Raw genomic sequence first — 25,960 nt, 5'->3', positions numbered from 1 at the left:
AAGTTATGACATTTTTCATGCAATTGTGAGTTTAAATCTTGAAAAAGTTCTGACATTTTTTCATGCAATTGTAAGTTTACATCTTAAAGTTCAGAATTGTTTCTCATGATTGCAGGTTTACATTTCGCAATTCAAACTTTCTTCGTCGCAATTGTGAGATCACATTTGGATTTTCCTTGCAATTGCGATTTCACATCTCGCAATTCAGACATTTTTCTCGCAATTGCGAGTTTAAATATTAAAGAGGTTCTGAAATTTTTCATGCAATTGTACGTTTACACGTCAAAGTTCAGAATTTTTTCTCGCGATAGCAAGTTTACATTTCGCCGACTTTTCTGCAACATCTCAGAGTTTATATTTCGCAATTAGTTTATAAGTCGGATATGCCAAATATAAATTAAATAAGTCTGAATTGTGAAAAAAAAGGTAAGCGTGACATTTCATCTCACACTCTGCAATTCTGTTTCTTTTTCCAGCATGGAATTAAAAGATGCAGCTTTTTTTCCTCACAAGCTTTGCATCACAGAATTAAGTTAGAAAAATAGAAAACAGTTTTTCTAAACAGCAATATTTCAACTGTACTGGAGCCGTAGCGAATGTAAGAAGCTTTTTTCCAAACGTTTGACCTGCAGTGTAATAATTGTGTTTTGTGTTCAGTGGCACACCTCCACCGCAGGGTTTGGAGCACTGCGACCAGCTCTTCAGCGCCCATTCGTACGTGTCCAGTTCGGCCAGCAGCACGTTGTTGTTAGTGATGACCGGCAGAAGATCTTCATGGATGATGTATTTGTAGCTCAGACTGATCTTGGTGTCCTCTGCCTGCGGGACGATCTGTCCAGAACGACAAACTCAAACTCAGCGTCCACTGTATAAACCCAACCCGACGGCATCAGCGTTTACGCCGCTCTTACCAGCACCACGATGCCTTCGTGCAGCGGCCCGACCGTCTTCAGCGACTCTTTGCCGTTTGCCAGGGAATATTCCCACTCCAGGCCGTTCTCAATGAAAGCTTTGGATGTGATTTCTTCTCCCTTGGCGTTCAAGATGAAACTTCCCGTGACTTGATTTTTAACGGCTGAGGATGGACAGAATGGACGGAAGCATCTTTAGAGGAATATTATGAGAGCATCTGTGGCCTTTTTATTATTGTAACTGTAATGTTTCAAACTATGGTATATGCTACAATATAACATATTTATCTTCTATTTTATTTAATTGTCTTATATTGCCAAATTTCATAATGCTATTACAGTTTGAATTAATATATTTATTTTCATTGGTTTTTAATGTTGTCGGTTTTTCATTTTTTTTTTATTCTAATTTTATTTATTTTTATTCCTGTTTCAGTAATTTTACAATATTGTGCAGTAGATTATTATTATTATTTTTTAAACAGCAGGGATTATACAATGATACAACTGTATGGTTACATAATAACATATATTTATCTTCGATTTTATTTAAAATTTCTTATATTGTCAAATTTAATCATGCTATTACAGTTTGAATTAATATATTGAATATGTTTTTTATATTTTGGTTTTCAATGTTGTCGGTTTTTCATTTTTTTTTTTTTTTTATAATTCTAATTTAATTTATTTTAATTCCTGTTTCAGTAATTTTACAATATTGTGCAGTAGATACTTTTTTTTTTTTTTTTTTTTACAGCAGGTATTATACAATGATACAACTGAATGGTTACATTATAACATATATTTATCTTCTATTTTAAGAAATTTGTGTAAAACATCTTTATTATCTAATGTTACTTACAGTATCTCTTATACAGATCATTTTGTTAATATATATATTTTTATTTTCCAGTTTAAGTAACATCTAATGCCCCCCCCACCCCATTCTTATTATTTTTTAAATAAATATTTTTATTTAGTTTTAATTCATCAGTTATAGTTATTTAGTACTTGAATTTAAACCTATTTCATTAAACTGTCAAGACAACATTTCTTATCTTTATTCATCTAATATTTATATTTTATAATTTTATAATTTCAATTTCATATATCTATTCAAAAATCACTTCAGTGCATTAATGAAATATATGAATGAAAATGTTTTTAATAATTCTGCTACAGTATATATCACACTATAGAGTCTATGTACTATAAAGTGCACAAATATTAAGAGTAGTAGTATGCTCCTCTGAACACAGCCAACATCAACCATCGTGCATATGGTTTTATTGACATAAAATAAAAGTCTCTGTACTTTGCATTAAAACACAATTTTCTCTGACTTTAAATCAGGCTCTCAGCAGGAGCTGAACATGAGCTCAGGGATTCAAAGTAAAAGAAAAGAAACAAAGGAACACAAAACCATCAGAAAAAAACTGCTTAAGCCAAGCTGGGGATGTTGGGGAGTCTAAGATTGCACGCAAAGCATGATGGGAAGGCAGTAATTGGTCTCAGTAGGATGCATGGCTGCCCTGGGTTTGTGCCGCTGGAGAAAAGCAGTGTTTCACAGGTACAAACTCACCAATTACGTGAGGCGACGTTTCGTTCTCCTCGATCACAATGTGCCGAGCACCAGCAGGAATATCAAACATCTTCAGCAAACCTAACGAACAGAGCGAGAGCGAGAGTGATTACGCTCGTCAAGAAACAGCCCAATATTTCACTCAACTGGTGAAACCACCAGTTGTATTTTGCACAAAACAAATGAGGCCAAGCTTAGCAATAATGAAGTTATTTCCATAATAATAAAACACATTTTTCACACAAATTCTCATAACCGTAACAAAAAATCTCATATGTGAGAGAGAGAGAGATTCGTCTGGTTATGAAAATGCCAAACACAGCGATGCTTTAGAGATTCTGAGGCTCATCTTTATTTTTGTCCCGAGGCGTTTTAGATGAAAAACAATCGAATAGACGAACCTCGCAATGAAAAAAAATCCTGCTAATATTTCATAACAGAATCATAAAATATATTTGGCATATAGCAAATAATGCCTATTTTAGGACTAATTAATTCATTTTCATTAAAATAAAACATTTTACCACATAAATTCTCATTACCTTGACAAAAAAAATTATCATAATTCAGATGATTTTGGAGTGAAATATGAACTGGCCTTGTTTTTATATTTTGTGTGTGTTTATTAGTTTATATGTATGTATATACACACACACTCACTCACTCACTCACTCACTCACACACACACACACACATATATATTTTTATTTAGTTTTAAATAGTTTTAGTAATAGTTTTCGTAATTTTAGCACTTCAGTATAAACTCAATTTTTAATTTCATTTTACTTTATAATGAAAATAATTTTTTAATAGTTTTATAAACATATTTTTTTAACTTTGTTACTAAAACAAATTTTTTATTTTTATTTACTTTTAATCTAATATTTGTTTATTTATTTTTTTATATATTTTGCATATATATATATATATATATATATATATATATATATATATATATATATATATATATATATATATATATACACACACACATATATATAGTTTACATTTATTTATTCATTTATTACTGAATGAATGACATTTTTTTCTATTTAAAACAACACTGCTTTATACCATACTATAAAGTCTATATATTACAAAATAAGAGTAATATGCTATTCTGAACAGAGCAAACATCAACCTCACTGTCTCTGGTCTCATGTAGTAAAATAAAACTCAATGTACTCCACATTAAAACACTTCACATCATCTGTGATAAATCTGGCTCTCGGCAGGAGCTGGGCATGAGCTCAGGGATTCAAAACAAAAAGAAACGTTGTGAAGGCGTTTGTGTTTTCTGGGACAGAGAGACAGATTGAAATGAACGCTTCTGTAGTAAATAATGAAACGTGGTTCAATCTCCGTCTGAGCTTGTACCTGTCTTCTTCGGGGTTTTGGTGAGCGTGAGTTTGACGGTTCGGCAGTGTGAGTTGTCGCCCTCGCAGACGCCGCATTTATCCTCCTGTTTGTACGATCCCACCTCCTTATCACAGCCGACGTTCTGAGAGAGAGATTCATTGATTCATATTTAATACAAATAGATCAGACACGCTGAAGTGAGAGCAAGAGGAATCAATGAAGAGTCTCTGAGCTCAGTTTGTGATGGAATCATTGCGACTACATTTATTTGCACAACAAACTTGTTTAATAAAAGTATTTAAATACGCATTCAATTGAAATCAAAGAAATGTATAATGTTAGAAAAGATTTCTATTTCATCTGTGAATCCTGAGAAATAAAATGCATCACGGTTTCCTCAAAAATATCAATTGTTTTCAACATTACTAATAATCAGAACTGTTTCTTGTTTCTTAAATTGATTTCTGAAGATCATGTGACACTGAAGACTGGAGGAATGATGCTGAAAATACAGCGGAGAATCACAAGAATAAATTACAGTTTAATATATATTAACATAGAAAATAGCTATTTTAAATTCTAATAATATTTCACAATTTTACTGACTTTCTGATTAAGTATATGCAACTTTGGTGAGCAAAAACACCCCCAAAACATTAAAATATCTTACCAACCCCAAACTTTCCGTCATCTTATTTGATATATTTCAGATATTTTACTTATTTAAATAATTCTATATTGTAGTTTTAAGTAATTATTAGTTATATTTCGTGTCTTAATCAGATAATTCAAATGCACCAGCTTCAGTGAATGAATCAGACATCAGTATTGTGTTCATGCACATGAAATGATTCTCACCAGACACTCTCCTCGAGCGCAGACGCTGAACGAATCCGTGTAACTGCAGCGTGTCCCATCATGCATCACCTGGTTCATGAACACGACTTCACCCGTCTCTTTAGAGCGGCAGCTCAACTCACACTTATGAGCCTCTGAAATACACAAACAGCCACGAGACGTCAACATCTCTCCTCTGGAGATCACAAATCAGTCCTGTGTTAATGCACTTACTAATATTAAAGGACTCGTCTCTTTGTATAAAGGTTAATGGGATTTTGCAAACATCACAGTGGCTTTAAGTGTACAGATAAGCTGCAGACATGAACTGACAGGCACAGGAGTCATTTCCTAGGGTCTGTTTCTAATTAAAGTACCGCTGTGAATAAAAGCGGCTGCGAAATGACCACCTACATGCTGTCAAGAGAGTTTCCAGCTCATGAAATGCAGATGAGAGATGTACAGAAGAGAAATGTGTTTCAAGGTGAGCCGTGACTCACATCAACTCATACACTAAACATGTTAAATAGATTTCCTTCAGCACGAGAGACAGACGAAATGAATGCCTTTGATGTATGTGTGCATTTAAAGAGTGTTTTTCTCTTTATGTCTCTCTGCTCCTCAGCCTGTACTTATTTTCCATTTCGGTTTCTGGGAGGAACATTTTGTTCCAGTGTCTTGTGTCTGTGGTGGTCTTCAGCCGTTTTAGGGTCACAGTGACTCCTACGCTCTTTCAGAGAGACTGAAGTTTGGGGTCGGTAAGTTTTAATATTTTTGAAAGAGTCTCTTCTGCTCACCAGGGCTGAATTTATTTGATCAGAAATACATAAAAAATTTTGAAATATTATTACAATCTAAAACAGCAGTTTTCTAGGTTCATATATATCAAAGTGTAATTTATTTCTGTGATGCACCGCTGTATTTTCAGCATCATTCCTCCAGTCTTCAGTGTCACATGATCTTCAGAAATCAGAATAATATGATGATTTACTGCTCAAGAAATATTTCTGATTATCATCAATGTTGAAAACAGTTAATATTTTTGTGGAAACTGTGATGCATTTTATTTTTCAGGATTCACAGACAAATATAAAGTTCAAAAGAACAGCGTTTATATGAAATCTTTTGTAACATTATAAATGTCTTTAATGACACTTTTGATCATTTTAATGTGTCCTTGATGAATGAAATTATAATTCCAAAAAAACTTATTGACCTCAAATTTTAATTGGTGGTGGTATTTTATAATATTCAGTTTAAATATCTGTATTCCACATCAGCTAAAATAACAGCTAATCCAACTAAACAATAATAATACAAATACAAAATAAAATCAGCTGTGTGTGTGTGTGTGTGTGTGTGTGTGTGCCTATATATATGTGTATATATATATATATATAAACGTGCATGAAAATGAATTCATAAGCATGCAACATACTTGTGTTTAAGGTTACAAAAATATGGTAAAATGCTCCAGAAAACTGTGGTTTGTTAATTGATGAAAAGTTGATAATTATTTCAATTATGAAAATGTAAAATGTAAATAAATAATTGCAACTGAAATAAAAGCCTAAACAAATGTAAATATTTTAATATGTAATGTATTATTATTTTATATTATATATTAAAAAATTTTATTTGCTATATAATGTAACCATTCATATATTAATATGTGCATCCTCAAATTAATTTTCTGGAAACAAGGATTCCCAAACATTTTTATCAGCCAAATATCTTCAAATCATTCAGATAAGTTAATATTTTGATATTTTAACAACACATTTCACATGTTGGTTAATATAAACGCTTTATATCTGAATATATATAAGTGAAAAATGGATTAAGCAGCGTTTCTCTCACCATCAGGGTGTTCGTATGGCAGCCACGTGTGTTTGATGTTATTGTGGTATTTGTTGCTGCGCTGGACACACTGCTGTGCTCTGAAGTCCTCGTATGGACCGGGACAGTCCTCTGTGTTACACACCTGATAATCGAACGTTGTACCGGGACAATCACGACCTCCGTATGCAGGCCTGCAGAGACAGAGAGGACATGAATAACAGAGCGGTTTCATTGAGTCATGAGCTGGGGTAAGCAGGTTTTTAACGCACATTGGGTTGTTGCACTGGCGGCTGCGGGACCGAACGCCTCCTCCACAGGTACGAGAACACGAGCCGAACTTTCCCCAGGAGCTCCATCCTCCGTCGTGACCGTAGGGCTGATTAGATGACCTCCAGATGCAGTGGCCCTTAAAACACCACTGCAACACAAACACACAACCATTAATACATTATAACACTGCGTCATATGACCATATAAGTTGCCATTTAAGAGTTAAAAATATCAACGGATATTGTTCAATCAAGAGGCTATTGTTCAATTATAAGATTAATATATCAATGGCTATTCTTCAATCAAGAGATTAAAATATCGATGGATATTGTTCAATTAAGAGGCTATTGTTCAATTATGAGGTTAAAATTTCAATGCTATTATTCAATTATGTAGGTAAAATATCAATGGCTATTGTTCAATTATGAGATTAAAATATCAATGGATATTGTTCAATTATGAGATTAAAATATTAATGGATATTGTTCAATTATGAGATTAAAATATTAATGGATATTGTTCAATTATGAGGTTTAAATATCAATGGCTATTGTTAATTTATGAGGCAAAAATTTCAATGCTATTATTCAATTATGTAGGTAAAATATCAATGCTATTATTAAATTATCTAGATAAAATATAAATGGATACTCTTATATTATGAGATTAAAAAATCAATGGCCATTGTTCAATTAAGAGGCCATTATTAAATTATCAGATTAAAATATCAATGGATATTGTTCAATTATGCGGTTTAAATAATAATGGATTTTGTTCAATTATAAGGTTAAAATACCAATGGATATTGTTCAATTATGAAATTAAAATATCAATGCATATTGTTCAATTATGAGATTAAAATATCAATGCTATTATTCAATTATTTAGGTAAAATATCAATGGATATTGTTCAATTATAAGGTAAAAATATTAATGGATATTATTCAATCATGAGATTAAAATGTCAATGCATATTGTTCAAATAAAAATATCAATGCAACGCTATTATTCAGTTATGTAGGTAAAATGTCATTGGATATTGTTCAATTATGAGGTTAAAATATCAATGCATATTGTTCAATTAAGAGGCTATTGTTCACTTATTAGGTTAAAATATCAATGGCTATTGTTCAAGTAAGAGATTAAATATTTAGAGATTAAATATTAGCTTTTATTTTGTTCAAAGTAATTTGAAAATAAACGTATGATCAGTAGTCTCAGATGCTGATGCTCGCAAACACGGCAGAGTTATAAAGTAATTAAGGGATTTAGATAATGGTCAGTTTTGTTTCAAGAGCAAATAGCTGGTTGCAAAGTGTCTGTTGTGAGTTTGACATTTTTCAAATGCTGATTTCTCCAAAGTGAGATCAGTTTGTTCTTGAGCCGACTGAATATGCAAGCTTATTATAAAGGTTTTATGAGAAATATGATAAACCAATTTCATTTAATTGTTTGGTCACATTGACAAGAATCACCACAGTCTCACCTTTCCCGGCGCACACTCCGTCCCATCAACTGGTGGGCCCTTCTTGGTCTTACAGAAGTACTGATTGTCAGGATGACTGCACCACAGCTGCTTACACGGGTCATACGTACGGAACTAGAGGACGAGAAAAGATATTTCACCAAAATGCTGCAACAATAAGTTGCTCCTGATTTAGCTCTGCAGATGCACAGTACACAAGCTAATGTTGCCCATCTCATCGTAAGCTACATGACCTCGAGTCTATATTCACAAAATCAGAACTAAATATAGAGATAAAAAAATGCTTGAGGACTTACGGCGGTGCACATCTTATACCCCACACCGAAATCAAAGCGGCACTGCTCATCCATGGAATAATTTATCCCAGGAAGCTCTGTTAGTTTGGGCCATTTCAGCTCGAAGGGATCATCCAGAAGACAGTCGTATGAGCTGGATTTTTTTTTTTTGCAAATAAAGGTATATGGCATTAAAACTAAAGTAAAGGTAAAGTAAAAAAATAAAAGAATTTTTATTTTTGGGTGAATTGTCCCTTTAAGAGATTTAAATATCAATGGATAGTTTTCAATTAAGAAATAAAAAAAAATATCAATGGATAATGTTCAATAAAAAAAATAAAAATTCAATGCTATTGTTCAATTAAGATATTAAAATATCTATGCTATTTTTCAATTAAGATATTACAAATTCAATTAAAGTATTAACATATCAATGCTATTATTCAATTAACAGATTAAAATATCAACGCTATTATTAAATAAAAAAATATATATATCAATGCTGCTATTCAATTAAGAGATTAAAATATCAATGGCTATGTTTCATTTGTGATATTAAAATATCAATGCTATTATTCAATTAACAGATTAAAATATCAATGGATATCAAATTAATTAAGATATTCAAATATGAATTTGTATTGTTTAATTAAAAATGAAAATATCAATGTTTATTGTTCAATTAAGAGTTTAAATATTAGTGGTTATATAAGAGATGCCTTTCTTCTGAACAACATGAGGGTTTGTAAATGTCCAGAGCGTCCGATTTATAGGCATGAATGTCAGTTCTTTCTCTCTGGAGAGATTATGTTACTCATTTTAAGCTCCAAGCTATTATTCAGTTATGAGATTAAAATATCAATGCATATTGTTCAATTAAGAGGCTATTGTTTAATTCTGAGATTAAAATATCAATGCTATTATTTAATGATGTAGGTAAAATATCAATGGATATTGTTCAATTATGAGGCTATTGTTCAATTATGAGATTAAAATATCAATGTTATTATTCAATTATGTAGGTAAATATCAATGCATATTGTTCAATTAAGAGGCTATTGTTCAATTATGTGATTAAAATATCAATGTTATTCAATTATGTAGGTAAAATATCAATGCATATTGTTCAGTTAAGAGGCTATTGTTCAATTATGAGATTAAAATATCAATGTTATTATTCAATTATGTAGGTAAAATATCAATGCTTTTATTCAATTATGTAGGTAATATATCAATGCATATTGTTCAATTAAGAGTCTATTGTTCAATTATGTGATTAAATTATCAATGTTATTCAATTATGTAGGTAAAATATCAATGCATATTGTTCAATTAAGAGTCTATTGTTCAATTATGTGATTAAAATATCAATGTTATTCAATTATGTAGGTAAAATATCAATGCATATTGTTCAATTAAGAGGCTATTGTTCAATTATGAGATTAAAATATCAATGCTTTTATTTAATTATGTAGGTAAAATATCAATACATATTTTTAAATTAAGAGGCTATTGTTCAATTATGAGATTAAAATATCAATGTTATTATTCAATTATGTAGGTAAAATATCAATACATATTTTTAAATTAAGAGGCTATTTTTCAATTATGAGATTAAAATATCAATGTTATTATTCAATTATGTAGGTAAAATATCAACGGATATTGTTCAATTAAGAAGCTATTGTTCAAATATGAGATTAAAATATCAATGTTATTATTCAATTATCTAGGTAAAATATCAATGCATATTGTTCAATTAAGAGGCTATTGTTCAATTATGAGATTAAAATATCAATGTTATTATTCAATTATCTAGGTAAAATATCAATGGATATTGTTCAATTAAGAAGCTATTGTTCAAATATGAGATTAAAATATCAATGTTATTATTCAATTATCTAGGTAAAATATCAACGGATATTGTTCAATTAAGAGGCTATTGTTCAATTATGAGATTAAAATATCAATGCTATTATTCAATTACGTATGTAAAATATCAATGCATATTGTTCAATTAAGAGGCTATTGTTAAATTATGTAGGTAAAATATCAATGCTATTATTCAGTTATGTAGGTAAAATATCAATGCATATTGTTCAATTAAGAAGCTATTGTTCAATTATGAGATTAAATATCAATGCTATTATTCAATTATGTAGGTAAAATATCAATGCATATTGTTAAATTAAGAGGCTATTGTTCAATTATGAGATTAAAATATCAATGTTATTATTCAATTATCTAGGTAAAATATCAATGGATTTTGTTCAATTAAGAGGCTATTGTTCAATTATGAGATTAAAATATCAATGCTATTATTCAATTATGTAGGTAAAATATCAATGCTATTATTCAATTATGTAGGTAAAATATCAATGCATATTGTTCAATTAAGAAGCTATTGTTCAATTATGAGATTAAAATATCAATGTTACTATTCAATTATCTAGGTAAAATATCAATGGATATTGTTCAATTAAGAAGCTATAGTTCAATTATGAGATTAAAATATCAATGTTATTATTCAATTATCTAGGTAAAATATCAATGGATATTGTTCAATTATGAGGCTATTGTTCAATTATGAGATTAAAATAAGCTTTTAATAGCCCAATCGTCTTCTGTGAAGGATACTGAGGATCAGAACAGAAGTAAGGAACAGTTTCTTACTGGATGTAACGGTTGAGCTCCTGTTTGCTGCAGCGGGACCAATGGTAGCGATGAAACGCGGCCTGGACCAGTGGAGCCATGATGCTGCCCATACTGGTCTCGTCCGAGCAGCGGTTCCCCTGGCCATCATGCTCCATTCCCAGCCTGAAACATCCAACACAATCAGCAAACCACTGGTCAGCTTCATCAAACAGAGTGTCCTGTAATGCTGGGAAGATTCATTTTAGTGAATCGGTTCATTTGGACAACAATGACTCACTGATTCGTTCCTGCATGGAACTTTCTGTGCAGCTTATTTGCAGTTAAATATTTACATAAATTATGTATCACTATGTTTTTTCCATTGATTTTATCAGTTGTATTTAGCATTAATGTGTGATCATTTATCTTCTGCTCACCCAGGCTGCATTTATTAGATTAAAAATACAGTAGAAACAGTGTAATATTATTAATGTAACATCATAATGTAACAACATAATTTATTCCTGTGCTTTAGCTTCATTCCTCCAGTCTTCAGTGTCACATGATCTCCAAAAATCATTCTAGTATGCTGATTATAAAATGTTTTGATGAATAGAAAGTTCAAAACAATTTTAAATAGAAATGTTTTGTAAGACTATAAACACCTTGACTGTCACTTTGATCAATTGAATGCATGCTAAATTTTTAATAAGTAAAAATAAATGTATAATATAAGTTCAGTTCATTCAGTATTCTGATTCATTTGGAAATATGTCAAATTATGGAGGTAAAGTGGTTGGTAAATGTGTTAATGTTGACTTTGAACTGCAGCCTGATACAGGAAGTCTCTTATATCCGACTATAAGCAGATCTTTTCTGCATGTAGAGTCACGAGTGAGACAAGACTGCATTCTGCTGACATCATGAATTCACTGTGAAACAAGAGCTTCCAGCTCATGTGACTGTTGTCAGTGTTCATAGAGACACAACACATATTAAATCTGCAGTCATTGCTGATGAATCACATAATGAGGAAACAGACCACAGTGAAGAACAGCAGATGATTCATGTCTGTTCTCCAAACCGGCTGAGCTGAAAGGAGTTACTTAAGACCTGGAATGAACTGGAAAATATAAAACATCTTGCAAAATGGCAAAAGGAGGCAGTTTTTATCACAGCAGAGCTCTGTCCTACAGGGGGTGCTAGTGAGCAGCTCATATGAGCATTACATGTTCATTCAATGTTCATGCCCTCCAGGGTTGTTCCTACTTATGAGTTGTAATTATAATGCAATGGGCTTTCTTCATGCATATAAAAGATGCTTTATGTATTTTATCACACTGAATGATTGCTCATAAACCGACTGAATGAGCAGCTTTTATCTGGCACCACTTTATCACCATTCTTCATAAACTGAAGACATATGCAGAAACTAGTTTGTTGAAAATGTGCTCACCTTCAGGTCGTCCGAGATCAGGATGAGTTTGTTTCTTCATCAGGTTTGGAGAAATGTAGAATTGCATCAGTGTCTCATCAACGGATGCTCTGCAGTGAATGGGTGCCGTCAGAATGAGAGTCTGATAAAAACATCACAATAATCCACAGCACTCCAGTCCATCAGTGAACATCTGGAGAAGACAAAAGCTGAAACAAATCCAGCATTAAAACGTTTCTGTACTGTTTAAACGCTGCTTGATCTGTGCAGATTTCTCTCCTGATTCAGACCAGAACACTTTTCCACTGGAGGAAGTGTTATTATGGATTATAGACTCTATGTATTTGAGCTACAAACATCTTAATGCTGGATGTGTTTCATCTTTTGTCTTCTCCAGATGTTCACTGATGGACTGGAGTGCTGTGGATTATTGTGATGTTTTTATCAGACTCTCATTCTGACGGCACCCATTCACTGCAGAGCATCCATTGATGAGACACTGATGCAATGCTGCATTTCTCCAAACCTGATGAAGAAACAAACTCATCCTGATCTCGGACGACCTGAAGATGAACATTTTGAGCAAGTGTTAAGTTTTAGCTCACCTATTCACATAATTACATTTAATAACTTACATATTAAATAACACGCGACTAACTCAACGCTTTACTGATAATCACATCTTGTAACATGATCAATCTTTAACCTGTTAACTGTCACTCACGTTTTTGAAGATAGACATGAATGTGCATGATACAAACATAATTTTTTATAATTCATGACTGAAAACATTTTTTAACATGATTTTGATGTACCATTTACATGGTAATGCAATGTCTGATTTTAAAATGGGTTTTGAAGGATGAATTTTGAGATTTTGTGTTTTCAAGTGATATATAACTTCTGATGATTTCTAAAATGTGATAGAGAAAAAGGCAACGAGGAAGTCTTTTTTTTTTACCAAAAAATATTGGTAAAATATATATTTGGGAGTCTTAGACCTTTCCAACGATATATAGTTTGTCAAGATTAGATTAGATTTGATTGTAATATAGTATAGTCAACGTAGGCGTCCCGAATACGGGACGGGGTGACAATTAACAGGTTAAAAGGCAGCAGCCATCGTGCCGTGCTTCACCTATACAAGACTGATAAGCAGATGTAAACTTACACGTGTCCGGTTTCGTGCGCCACCACAAAGGCAGAGGAAAAGCCGTCTTCGTGGTTGAGCGTGCAGCTCCGCAGGGGGTGGCACATGCCTGTTACCGGGGCGTAACCTGGGCGACAGAGATCAAAGAGAAACCATGATGAACCGGAATGCAGGACGTTCTAGAAGCAAGATCAGAGCCAGGTGAGTTTCACTGGGAAAGTCTAAAAAAACCAGACCAGCTTTCTTACACAATCACTTCACTGTTTCCATAGCAATGGCAATTATTAACTTTAATTAAGAATTAAACCCAATGCATTGTTTTCTTGCTCTGTTCCAAAACCAAGTGAGCTAATTATGAAGGTTAGTCTTCAGTCGTAGCTTCTTTAGCTCTGCATGCACAATCCCATAATGCATTGTGACAAGCTCTGTCAAAAACGTTTCTTTTAAACATACACTAATGTTCAAAAGTTTGGGTCGGTCTCTTCTGCTCACCAAGGCTGCATTTATTTGATCAAAAATACAGTAAAATTGTGATATATTATTAAAATGTAAAAAACGCTGTTTTCTATGTAAATATATATTAAAATGTAATTTATTGCTGTGATCAAAGCATAAATATTTTCGATCAGCTACATGAATAAAGGTATTTCCTTCAACAACAACAAAAATCGTACAGTCCCCAAATTCGAATTGTAGTGTATATTTCATTCATCATCATAAAATATAAATAAAAGTAGTTTAATAAAAATTAAAATAATATTAATAGAGGTGCAATTTGACACAAGGGTTTACACACTAAACAAATTAAATTGTAAATAAAACAAAGATAGTTGAAAATAGTTTATTTTATTTCTTTATATATGTGACCCTGGAGCAATTGTGTAGCAATATGGGTCAAAATTATCTACCATGATCTAAATGTTCTACCATAAATATATCAAACCTTAATTTTTGATTAGTAATATGCATTGCTAAGAATTCATTTTGAACAACTTTAAAGATGATTTTCTCAATATTTAGATTTTTTTGCTCCCTCAGATTCCAGATTTTCAAATAGTTGTATCTCAGACAAATATTGTCTGGTCCTAACAAATCAGACATCAATGGAAATATTATTTATTCAGCTTTCATATGAAGTATGAATCTCAATTTCGAGAAATTTACCCTTATGACTGGTTTTGTGCTCCAGGGCCACAAATGTGCAACTTCATGTAGAAGCGCACAAGCAGCTTTCCCACACAACCATTAGCCACATTTACCAGGACCCAGTGTTCATACGACACACAAACACCACACAAACACCACGCCACAGACAGAAACACTCGATCAAAAGATGTGCAGTGCTTGAGCTTTAGTTTAGCTGAGCTGCTCCGGAAGCTAAAGCCAGTCTGGGCTCTTTTTAACGAAACGTACATGCTATAGAAATCACCGACAGTCTTTGGCATGCAGGTGAAAAGCAGAAGATGCATTATGAGAAGCTAATGAAGCATTCAGTCTTGTAAAAGCATCAGTAACAGCTAGCTAGAATCATTTGATTACATATTTAACGCTGGTGATATTCCCGCTGCTCATCAGCCAAGTAGGTTTTACTGGATTTTTACATAACAAGAACAACTACTAAAAAAACAAGTGAAGGGATGCATTAGAAAAGCAGCTGCTAGCCGAGCCGTTTATCTGTCGTCAGATAAATGTCCTCCAGGTGAATGCAGCTTTGCATTGCTCTGGAAAAGCGACTGCGTCTGACAGTAGAGCTGTAATCACAGGGTGTTAGATGATATTAATCCATGATATTGTGACTGATATTAAAGCGCTGCCGCATGAAGATGGTTCACACAGGACGGTTCTGGTTTCTCTACATGTTTGCTCTCTAACAACCATAAACATGTTGTCATAAAGTAATATAAAAAACTAAAACCGTAACATTTTGTACAGCATGTTGTGAAGACCTTTTTTTTCTTTGTGTTGCTTGCATTTGTTATGCTCATTCATTCATTGCAGCTATAATTGTTCAATAAATAAACAAATTTAATTATACATAGACACACACACTCTCTTTCGCTCTCTCTAGCTAAATTAATATATTATATATTATATATATTATTAATATATATATATATATATATATATATATATATATATATATATATATATATATATATATATATATATATATAACTGATAAATATGAAATATTTTTCACTCTTTTTTATTATTTCATAATATATTATTACCATATATGTGTCTCTGGAGCACAAAAGCAGTCTTGAGTCTCAAAAAAACATTGTATGGGTCAAAATAATAGATTTTTTTTAATGCCAAAAATCATTAGGGTATTAAGTAAAAATCATGTTCCATGAAGATTTTTAGTACATTTCCTACCGTAAATATATATATAAAAAATATATATATTAGTAATATGCATTGCTAAGAATTTTTTTGGACAACTTTAAAGATGATTTTCTCAGTATTTCGATTTGTTTGCTCCCTCAGATTCCAGATTTTCAAATAGTTGTATCTCAGACAAATATTGTCTGGTCCTAACAAACCATACATCAATGGAAATATTATTTATTCAGCTTTCAGATGATGTATGAATCTCAATTTCGAGAAATTGACCCTTATGACTGGTTTTGTGCTCCAGGGTCACACATACACACACACACACACACACACACACACACACACACACACACACACACACACACACACACACACACACACACACACATATATACTATAACATTATAGAATAACATAATTATACATCCTATATGTTAGAGCTGACTACAAAACATAATTTTCTCCCAAACAAGTACCTAAACTTTATATACTGTGTTTAAAAAAAACTTTTATTATGTTTTAATATCTATTCAGGTAACTTCTATGACGTTAGAAAAAAAAGCTAATATATATATATATATATATATATATATATATATATATTTAGTTTGATCCCCTGAGGTAGATCTTCTGAAGATGAAGCGCCTCCTTTCACTGGAAGTTTATTGAAAAATGAACAGTGACTTCACGGCTATAAAACAGCTTTCTCTGATCCTTTTCCAAACCATGTCAGTCCAAATCACAAGCGCTGTTCCAGCTCCTTCCAGTTATTGCTCGATCCACACCAACACCAGGCTTCAGGTGCTGGCCGTTCCCCAAAACCCTTCAGTCATGAACGTTACTGTAAGCATGCGTCTATTTCTGAGCCCTGAATGAGGGAGAAAGCTTGGGACGGGAGTGTGATGTTTGCCCTCGGGGTAAAAGGTTAGAGTTTCAGCGCCGTACAATGCTCTGTTATGAGCACAACAGAAGCGTGGCGTAGCAACAGAAGACGTGAGACACACAACACAGGTATTACTGACTGTCTTTAAACATCTCAGAAGTATCACGAAACCTAAACACACATCCATCAGAAACAAGTGCCTTAACTTCAAAAGAATGAGTGACAGGAGCACGACTGAGAGTCCGAGTCAAACACAGGACGATCACAAAAACAAGAGTATTCCTAGAATATCATCAAGAAATTAAATCAAGAGACGGTTATTGAATAAATACGTTTTGTTAAGATAGGAAAATATTTGGCCTAGATGCAAATATTTGAAAATCTAGAATCTAAGGATGCCAAAAAAAAATTATCATTTAAATATAGAAAAAAATACCTTTAATTTGTCCAGTTGAAGTTCTTAGTAATGCATATTACTAATCAAAAAATTAAGTTTTATTACGTTTACAGTAGGAAATTCACAAGATATCTGATGGAACATGATCTTTACTTTACGTCCTAATGATTTTTGGCATAAAAGAAAAATCTATAATTTTGAACCATATATTGTATTTTCGGCTATTGCTATAAATATACCCCAGAGACTCGAGACTACTTTTGTGCTCCATGGACACATTTACATACGTAACTAGTGCCTCTGGTGGTCAGGAGGAATGAAACTGAACTGTGTTGACACAGTCAAGTGAAATCAAATTCAAAATATTAACACAAATATTCATATTAAAACAGCAGATCAACCGCCAAAACTCAAAATGTTTAATTTTTAATTGAAAAACAAATTTCCACAAAACCCATTTAACAAAACAAAGACAAAAACACATTCACAGTTTTAATTTCATCAAGTATATCTTTAGCGGAATAGCAATTCATTGCTACTCTAACTTATTTTATTAGTTATGGATCTTAGTCATAATAGACTCAATATTTAATGTGCCGTGAATGAAAACGAGGCTATGATAAACAGATGTACAGTCAGCCATTCTCTCATTTTTGTGTTTTCTGATAATTATATTTTTTGTATGCATTTTCTGTCACTCACAGACTCATTTTTACTTTCAACCAAATTAATTTTGCCGTCTATCCTGACTAAGATACCTAGTTATCCAACTACAACCACTACTACAACTACAGAAGATTATCTAAGCTACTTATTTTAAAAGGACATCACCCAAAAATGAATTTTATGTTATCATTTGCTCACCTTCAGTTGACGGCACCCATTGACTTCCAAATACTGCATCAATTGTTTGATAACTAACATTCTACAAAATAACTTCATTTAAGTTCAACAGAAGAAAGAAACTAGTACAGGTTTGTAATAAATTGAGGGTGAGGAAATGATGGTAGATTTTAAATTGCATGCAAGAATAACCAAGCTACCTAGACAGGAAACTTTACAACTAACTAGGAAAATATTAGTACTTTTGAGAGTCCGCTGTTACTAATAAAGATGTTTTCTTTTCCTCTACATGCCAAAAACTCTCCTTCGCAACGTGGCGGTCAAAGAGTATTTTTGGTTGCTACAGGTTGACACCGATGCCCAGAGTCAGGAATTCGATTAGCTGGTCGTTCCCGGGCATCTGGATGCCAACCGTTAGAGAACAGAAGCAGAAAAGTAGCACTTACTCTGCACAGCCTCGATCGAGAGAAACACAGTACCTTGCATACCTGCGGGGCCAAAATCTTGCCTGGTGAGGAAGATAGCATGGTCGTGATGCTCGGCGTGCTCGGGGTCGAGCCTCTGCTGGGTGTTTGCCCAGCGACAAACCTGCTCCAGACTCCGGGACGGGTTCCCACGCTCAATCAGGCTGATGGACTGCAACAAAACAGATTAGACCAGACTGGTTTATAATAGACTGTAATAGAGTGCAGTGGATAAAAGCATCTGCTAAATGCATAAACTGCATGTTGTGGCCCAGAAAAGGTGGACTAAGAAATAAAATACAATAGATTAATAAAATTAAACTATCTGTTTAATTGTATATTAGGGCTGGGTGATAAAATTACAATGATCACAATGATTATTAGAGCAGACTCTGTGAGATCCAGTGTGGAGCACAAAACCTGTCAAAAGTGTCATTTTTTCGAAATTGAGATTTATACATGGTCTGGAAGCTGAATTAATATGTTTTCCATTGATGTCTGGTTTGTTAGGATCGGACGATGTTTGGCTGAGATACAGCTGTTTGAAAATCTGGAATCTGAGGGAGCAAAAAAATCGAAATATATATAAAAAAAAACGCCTTTAAACTTACGTTTTTAGGAATGCATATTGCTGATCTAAATTTATGTTTTGATGTATTTAAGGTAGGAAATTTACAAAATATCTTGATTGAACATGATCTTTACCTAATTTCCTAATGATTTTTGGCATAAAAGAGAAAAGTATAATTTTGACCCATACAATAGCTGTTACTTAAACTTAGAAATTGACTTAAAAATTCATATTTTTTTGTATCACTATATTTTAACAAAATTTTATATTTTCTGTTTTCATTTTCATTTATTTAAAGTTTTAGTTATTTGTTGTGTATTTTTTGTAATTATTTTTGTGCTTCAACCTAAAATAAAAAAGTTTTTATATTTTGTTTTGTTACAGTTTATGTTTTCCTAACTTTAAGTAATGAGAATGTTTTTATGGTTTTCATTTATTTAAAGTTTTAGTAATTTGTTGTGTTTTTGTAATTTTATGTATATATATTTTGTAATTATTTTAGTATTTAAATTCAAAATAAAATAATATAATTTTTGTTTTTAATATTTTGTTGTGTTACAGTTCATGTTTTCCTAACTTTAAGTAATTAGAATGTTTTTATTTTTTTTCATTTATTAAAATTTTTAGTAATTTGTTGTGTTTTTGTCATTTTATTTAAATATATGTCTATAGTTTTTATTACATTTTAGTTTTCAGTTTTAATCAGAAATTATTCAAGTTTTTCAAAATGTTGTTTAGTTTAATTTCATGTTTTCTTAACCAAGTAATGAGAATGTTTTTTTATGGTTTTAGTTTTATTTAACGATAATAACACTAACATCAACATGTTCACAAAACGTCCACATAAGATAAACCAGCCTACATGAAATACATGCAGTAAGAGTAAACATGAATTGCCATAAAGTGTTTTGAATGAATATAAATCCGTTATGCTTAACCCTTTCAGTGCTGTGTCTGCAGCAAAACTGTCTGAAAAGCTCCGATCCAGACCAGACTAAACATAAAAACAGACAGAGCCTGCAGTCTGGACTACATGCGGTGATCATTACCATATGAGAAACTGAGTGATGCATCAAAGCTTCACTATGATCTGCTTTGCAAACACTCTCCTCTGAAGTCTGTGTGATCACAAAGATGATGAGATGAATCAAATAACAGATAATGTGCAGTCAGCCGGTCATTATATTATCACAAAAGAAGCCCTAACGAGATAATTGGTGCCCTGATGCTCCAGCAGACGACCCCCTGCACATACACTGGCTTATTACACCACTGCTGTCCCAAAACAGAAATACATGGACATGAAATACTGATCTGAGCACCAATTAGTTTATCGTGTTAGTCATAGTATGTGCAGATATTTTATATTAGCTTTTGTATTAATATATTCAGCTTTCATTTTCATTTTAGTTTAAGTTTTAATAATTTCAGTATTTTGTTTATATTTTCCACTTAAAATTCATATTTTTATTTTATTTTTATATTATTTTATTATTATTTAAAAAATATATACTTATTTCAGCTAGTTGTCAAGGCAATGTGTCTATGGGTTTTCCATCTAATAATTTATAAGATTTATTATTATTTACTATTTTGTATTATATTTTATTTTCAGCTTTGGTTTTAGTAATTTCAGTATTTTTAGTATTCTGTTTATATTTCCCACTTAATATATATATATATATATATATATATATATATATATATATATATATATATTACATTTTTAAACTTTTTGTTAATTTTAGCATTTTATTTATACTTATTCTATTTCAGCTATTTGTCAAGGCAATGTGTCTAACTTTACGTTTATTGGGGTTTCCATCTAATAATTTATCATTATTATTATTATTATTTAAGATTTATTATTTTTATTATTCATTATTTTAATTTTTTTTTTTGCTTTTCTAGATTTTTAAAGGTATTTCTATTTAGCTTTATTCTAAATTAAGTTATTTTTTTAAGGTTTCAATGTAGTTAAGGTAATTTTAAGTTTATTAGGTTTTCTTGTACAGTAATACTTCTATTATTTTATTATTATTATTATTCAGAATTATTTTTATTAGATTTTTTTTAGATTTCTCTATTAATCTTTAATGTCATTTATTTTTTGTAATTAATATTTATTATCCCCATTTTATTCAGTTATCCATTTGTATTATTTTATTATTATATTCCTTTTTTATTTTATTTCAGTTTTATTTAAAAAGACAACCAAGCAGTTTAGTTAATCTCATCTCATTCAAGAAAGACAGAAAACAATACAACATCAAGATATAAGTATTTAAAACTAAATACATAATATAGTCAAATATATATATATATATATATATTAATATTATTTTAGGAAATATTTGTAAATAATTAAATAATTTATAATAACAATGTTTTAGTTTATCTGTCTACATTAAGTAGACATTCAAATTATTAATATATACATGTTTATAATTACATATTTACATTATTATGTGTGTAAATTATAATATATTCATAATATATTATAATACTATTTTGAATATTTAATTGTATTAAATTAGAATAATTTGCCATTGGTTGTCACCTTGAATTTTTATACCATTAGTCCAAAAGCCAAAAAGTGAAACGTATTACATTTTGTACTTTTTCATTTTTTCAGAGAAAATTTGCATTAAAAAAAAAGAAAATAATTGTATTTAGAATTTTAATTCTGAATACTAAGCAGCACATGAACAAAACCTGAGGATCATGTTAGCAGCATAATTGTGCATAATCTTTCTTGTTTTCATCACAATGTTTCACAATGCATGCATTTCATGTGAAAGTGTAAACATAAGAATGCACAAAGTGTATAATGAGGAGGACTGAAGGTTTGTTTGCAAAACTGAAAGAAAATTATATTTAAATAATGTTGTGTTAACTTGCAAAATTTTGGCATTCACTTACAAAACGTTTCCATTCCCCCGATACATTTTGCATTAACATTTGAACCTTTTGCATTCACTTAAAAAACTTTTGCGTTTCCCTGATAAATTTTGCATTAACATTCACATTTTTGTGTTTGACTTACAAAACTTCTGCATTCCCCCAATTAATTTTGCACTAACATTTCGATCTTTCGGGTTTATCTGCTAAACTTTTGCATTCACTTACAAAATGTTTGTCTTTCCCCCAATAATTATTGTTAACATTTTTGGTTTCAAATCTGTAGAAATGATGAATGCTGTGAAAAGCCGATAAATTTGCGTCTAACATCAGAGACGAGGCACGAAGAGAGGCTGAACTTTACTGAAAATATCTGTTAAAGAAGCGTTTGCGCTGAACGCTCACCTGACGATATCCCACCAGGATCATTCGGACCAGAACAATGTTGATGTTGGTTCCCAGAGACTCGTCGTGATAGATTTCATCAACCTGTGGACACAGAGAACACGGATCTGATGAATGAAGTGTTTTTCTGCAGCATTGGGTCTGTGTTTGCAGTTATGAAGAAGTCGTTCACATTTAAAGAGCGAACTAGACAAACATGCAAACAGAAATAAAAATGCAAACAACTTGCACTAACAAACAGTCCCAAACACTGATACCATCATAGAACCACCAAAACTAATTATAACTGGACTTTTATTATTATTTCTGAAGGAAACATGAAGGATGCATGTCCATGCGAGATTCGATGCATGTTCTGAGCAGTCGACAGGTAATTATTTGCATGTCTGAATCATAAAAACGTTGCACAGAATGGATTTGAATACTTCGTTTTGTGGTTTCTTCACAAACAAAAGAGTCTGTTTGTTTAGTCTCTCAGGGAGGATGTAGGAAAGTGACGTCCTGCAGGTGTGGGAAGTGTAACGCAGAGAATGTGACGTGAAAAACGGCCTGACAAACACAGCTGGAAACACACCGAGACTGTCGAGAGATTTCTGTTTGTGGCGGAACATTATTCTTGAAACCCAGACGCAGCTGAAGGCCTCTGAGACACACCAACTCGAATCCACATGCGCTTATATTCGGAAATGACTCATGTTACATGTATGTAACACATGCAAATGCTGCATTCTCAGTGTCTCCACTAGGGTGCGTTATAGTGAGCTTTCTTCTACGGTGCAATGGTCTAATGATGGGTTTTTAACTGCATTAACTGCACTTCATTAATTTTTTAATGCATTAATTTAATATAATCTAATCTACCTAGAAAAATCTTTTCTGAAAGATCAAGTTGATGTTGAAAATATTCAGCTTCGATCACAGGAATAAATTGGATTTTACAATATTTTCTTATAGTAAACAGCTGTTTCAAATTGTAATAATATTTCACGATATTAGTGATTTTTCTGTATTTTTGATCAAATAAATGCAGCCTTGCTGAGCAAAAGACTTCTTTCAACAATATAAAAAAATATATTATTTTACGTTTTCATTTGTGTATTTGCGTTTTCTGGCTTTAAAATGAGATCTAAAATCCTGATGTTATTTTACTGAGATACTATTTTTGTTTTTGTTATTTTAAATTGCTCTTTGATTTATATTATATATTTATTTTTTATTATATTCTGTTCTCATTTAAATTTTAGTAATTTAGTTACGTGTTTTTGTTATAATTTTTTAAATAAATATTTTATTTTAATATATAGTTTTCATTCATTTTAATATCCGTTTTAGTTTTTAATTTTAGTACATGTAGAAAAATAAACAAAGATGCGTTACGTTTTTTATGTTACGTTTTTTATGTTACGTTTTTTATGTAAAGTTTTTTATGTTACGTTTTTTATTTTGGTTAAAGTTTACTTTATTAAAATGTGCAATGGGTTTATTTTTAGTTAACTTTAATAACCTCAGCAAGGACACATATAAAAAAAAAAAGGAAAAAAAGTCACAAAACCGAAACTAAGAGTAATTTTAAACTCAGTGAAGTCTGATTTGATTCTGCTGGGAATTTCGTGCAACGTCTTCTTTTTAAAAAAGCATCGCATTTCACCACAGTTTATTATTATGCAATGCCAAAATATGTCTGACCTACAAAAAAACACAGTTTGGGCTCAAAGTCTGACGCGTGGGATGCAGTTAATGAGCCCCCGGTGTGGAATTTAAACAAAACTCCATGCTGCATCAATCTGGACGTGTTCAATCTCTGCCACACATGTCAGCACAACCTCGGCTCTGAGCGCTCGCAGCCCGAGGGAAAACAGCCGTGATGATTTTTCCATATTTCAGGAAAGACAGAACATTCGAACACTTGATCCTTCAGCCGAGGTCATGGAGTTTACAAACGCATTCTGGTCAAACGCACGGCCGTCGTTTCCTCTCGGCTCTGTTTTTGAGCCTCATGCTGGTTTGGCTCAGTGTGGCTGAAATTTACCAGCGGTGAAGGTTGAAGATCAGCTTGTCCTCAAAATTATCTTGAGTTACCCGTCCTCTTGATAAAATCACCTTTACAGCACATCTGCTATAGCATGACTCAAGCTTTGCCATTTTTCCACACACTGAAGAGGAGGACAATAAATGCTTTCAAAAACTGTTCAGTCATACATACAGGTGACACTTATTCTGCAAGTTGTCAATATCAAAATACTCAATTGTGAGTTTAAAACACTCACAAGAGTGAAAAAGGGTCATCGGATGGTCTTAATGAAAAGTCTATAACATATTTTGGTTAAAATTTCTAATAGTAGTGTAAAACAACACCCTTTATACTCTCAAAAACAGCTTTGTTTACAGCAACTCGTTTTGTTGCATGTTCCTTTAAATGCAAATGAGCTCTGTTGACTCCGCCCCTCTCTTCCGAGCCGCTCTCTGAGACACGGTTAGCTTTAGCTGCATGCATCGTGAAGCCTGCTAACTAGCACATTATTAGAAACTATTTGTTTAGAGCTGTTTAAACACTGCTTGATCTGTGCAGATTTCTCTCCTGATTCAGACCATAACACTTTTTCACTGGAGGAAGTGTTATTATGGATTATTTGAGTTAAAATCATCTTAATGCTGGATGTGTTTCATCTTTTGTCTTCTCCAGATGTTCACTGATGGACTGGAGTGCTGTGGATTATTGTGATGTTTTTATCAGACTCTCATTCTGACGGCACCCATTCACTGCAGAGCATCCATTGATGAGACACTGATGCAATGCTACGTTTCTACAAACCTGATGAAGAAACAAACTCCTCTACGTCTTGGATAAACTGAAGGTGAGCACATTTTCATTTTTGGGTGAACTATTGCTTTAAGGTACACATTTAGCTAAATTCATGCATTCCTATGAGCTTGGCATCGAGATTAAGTTATATGTTTTATGTAACTATAAAATGCACAAGTGAATCGTTCACGATAAAATCAGGAATGTGCATTAAAGTGCAATTCATTTAAGTGTAGTTTTCAAGGAGACTGTGTTTTATCAAATCGAGATATGAAAAACCGGTTTCTATGCAATGCAACGAACTTTAAACCTCCAATAGAGGCTCATTTGTGTTTATTTATGGCAAAAGTGAGCTCACCTGCAGCTTTGGAAAGCCGTCTGAGTCAGACCATCAGTCACAACGTCTGACAGCCACCTGGGCATAAAAACACAATTTCTCTGCTCTGACAGAAGGCGAACAGAGCCTAGAGACGGAAATATGACAAACATGCACTGACCTCAAAGTTTAATGAGTTCTGTTTAACATGTGGCCGCTTATCGAATGTTTTGACTCAGGCTAATGCTCTGATATA

General features: G+C 32.2%; 1 protein-coding gene across 3 annotated transcripts in view; it reads right to left on the bottom strand.

The window, feature by feature from the left end:
- Window positions 1-25,960, bottom strand: part of LOC128025554 (A disintegrin and metalloproteinase with thrombospondin motifs 14) — a 49,967-nt gene that overhangs the window by 5,787 nt on the left and 18,220 nt on the right. For 2 of the 3 annotated variants that reach the window (XM_052612006.1, XM_052612008.1), the window contains exons 5-17: window positions 22,586-22,669; window positions 18,724-18,880; window positions 13,803-13,908; window positions 11,236-11,379; window positions 8,584-8,716; window positions 8,288-8,401; window positions 6,801-6,949; window positions 6,550-6,722; window positions 4,711-4,844; window positions 3,871-3,994; window positions 2,494-2,574; window positions 912-1,075; window positions 666-831 (exon numbers count right to left, since the gene is read on the bottom strand). In XM_052612006.1, the coding sequence (XP_052467966.1) occupies window positions 666-831; window positions 912-1,075; window positions 2,494-2,574; window positions 3,871-3,994; window positions 4,711-4,844; window positions 6,550-6,722; window positions 6,801-6,949; window positions 8,288-8,401; window positions 8,584-8,716; window positions 11,236-11,379; window positions 13,803-13,908; window positions 18,724-18,880; window positions 22,586-22,669 (1,729 nt within the window). The remainder of the gene's footprint in view (window positions 1-665; window positions 832-911; window positions 1,076-2,493; window positions 2,575-3,870; window positions 3,995-4,710; window positions 4,845-6,549; window positions 6,723-6,800; window positions 6,950-8,287; window positions 8,402-8,583; window positions 8,717-11,235; window positions 11,380-13,802; window positions 13,909-18,723; window positions 18,881-22,585; window positions 22,670-25,960) is intronic. The other variant, XM_052612007.1, reaches the window with a different exon arrangement.

This window comes from Carassius gibelio, chromosome A12, assembly GCF_023724105.1.
Source record: "Carassius gibelio isolate Cgi1373 ecotype wild population from Czech Republic chromosome A12, carGib1.2-hapl.c, whole genome shotgun sequence".
In the NCBI taxonomy this organism is placed as follows: domain Eukaryota; kingdom Metazoa; phylum Chordata; class Actinopteri; order Cypriniformes; family Cyprinidae; genus Carassius; species Carassius gibelio.
Note: the sequence above shows the minus strand (reverse complement) of the source record. Positions and strands in the feature narration are given on the sequence as shown.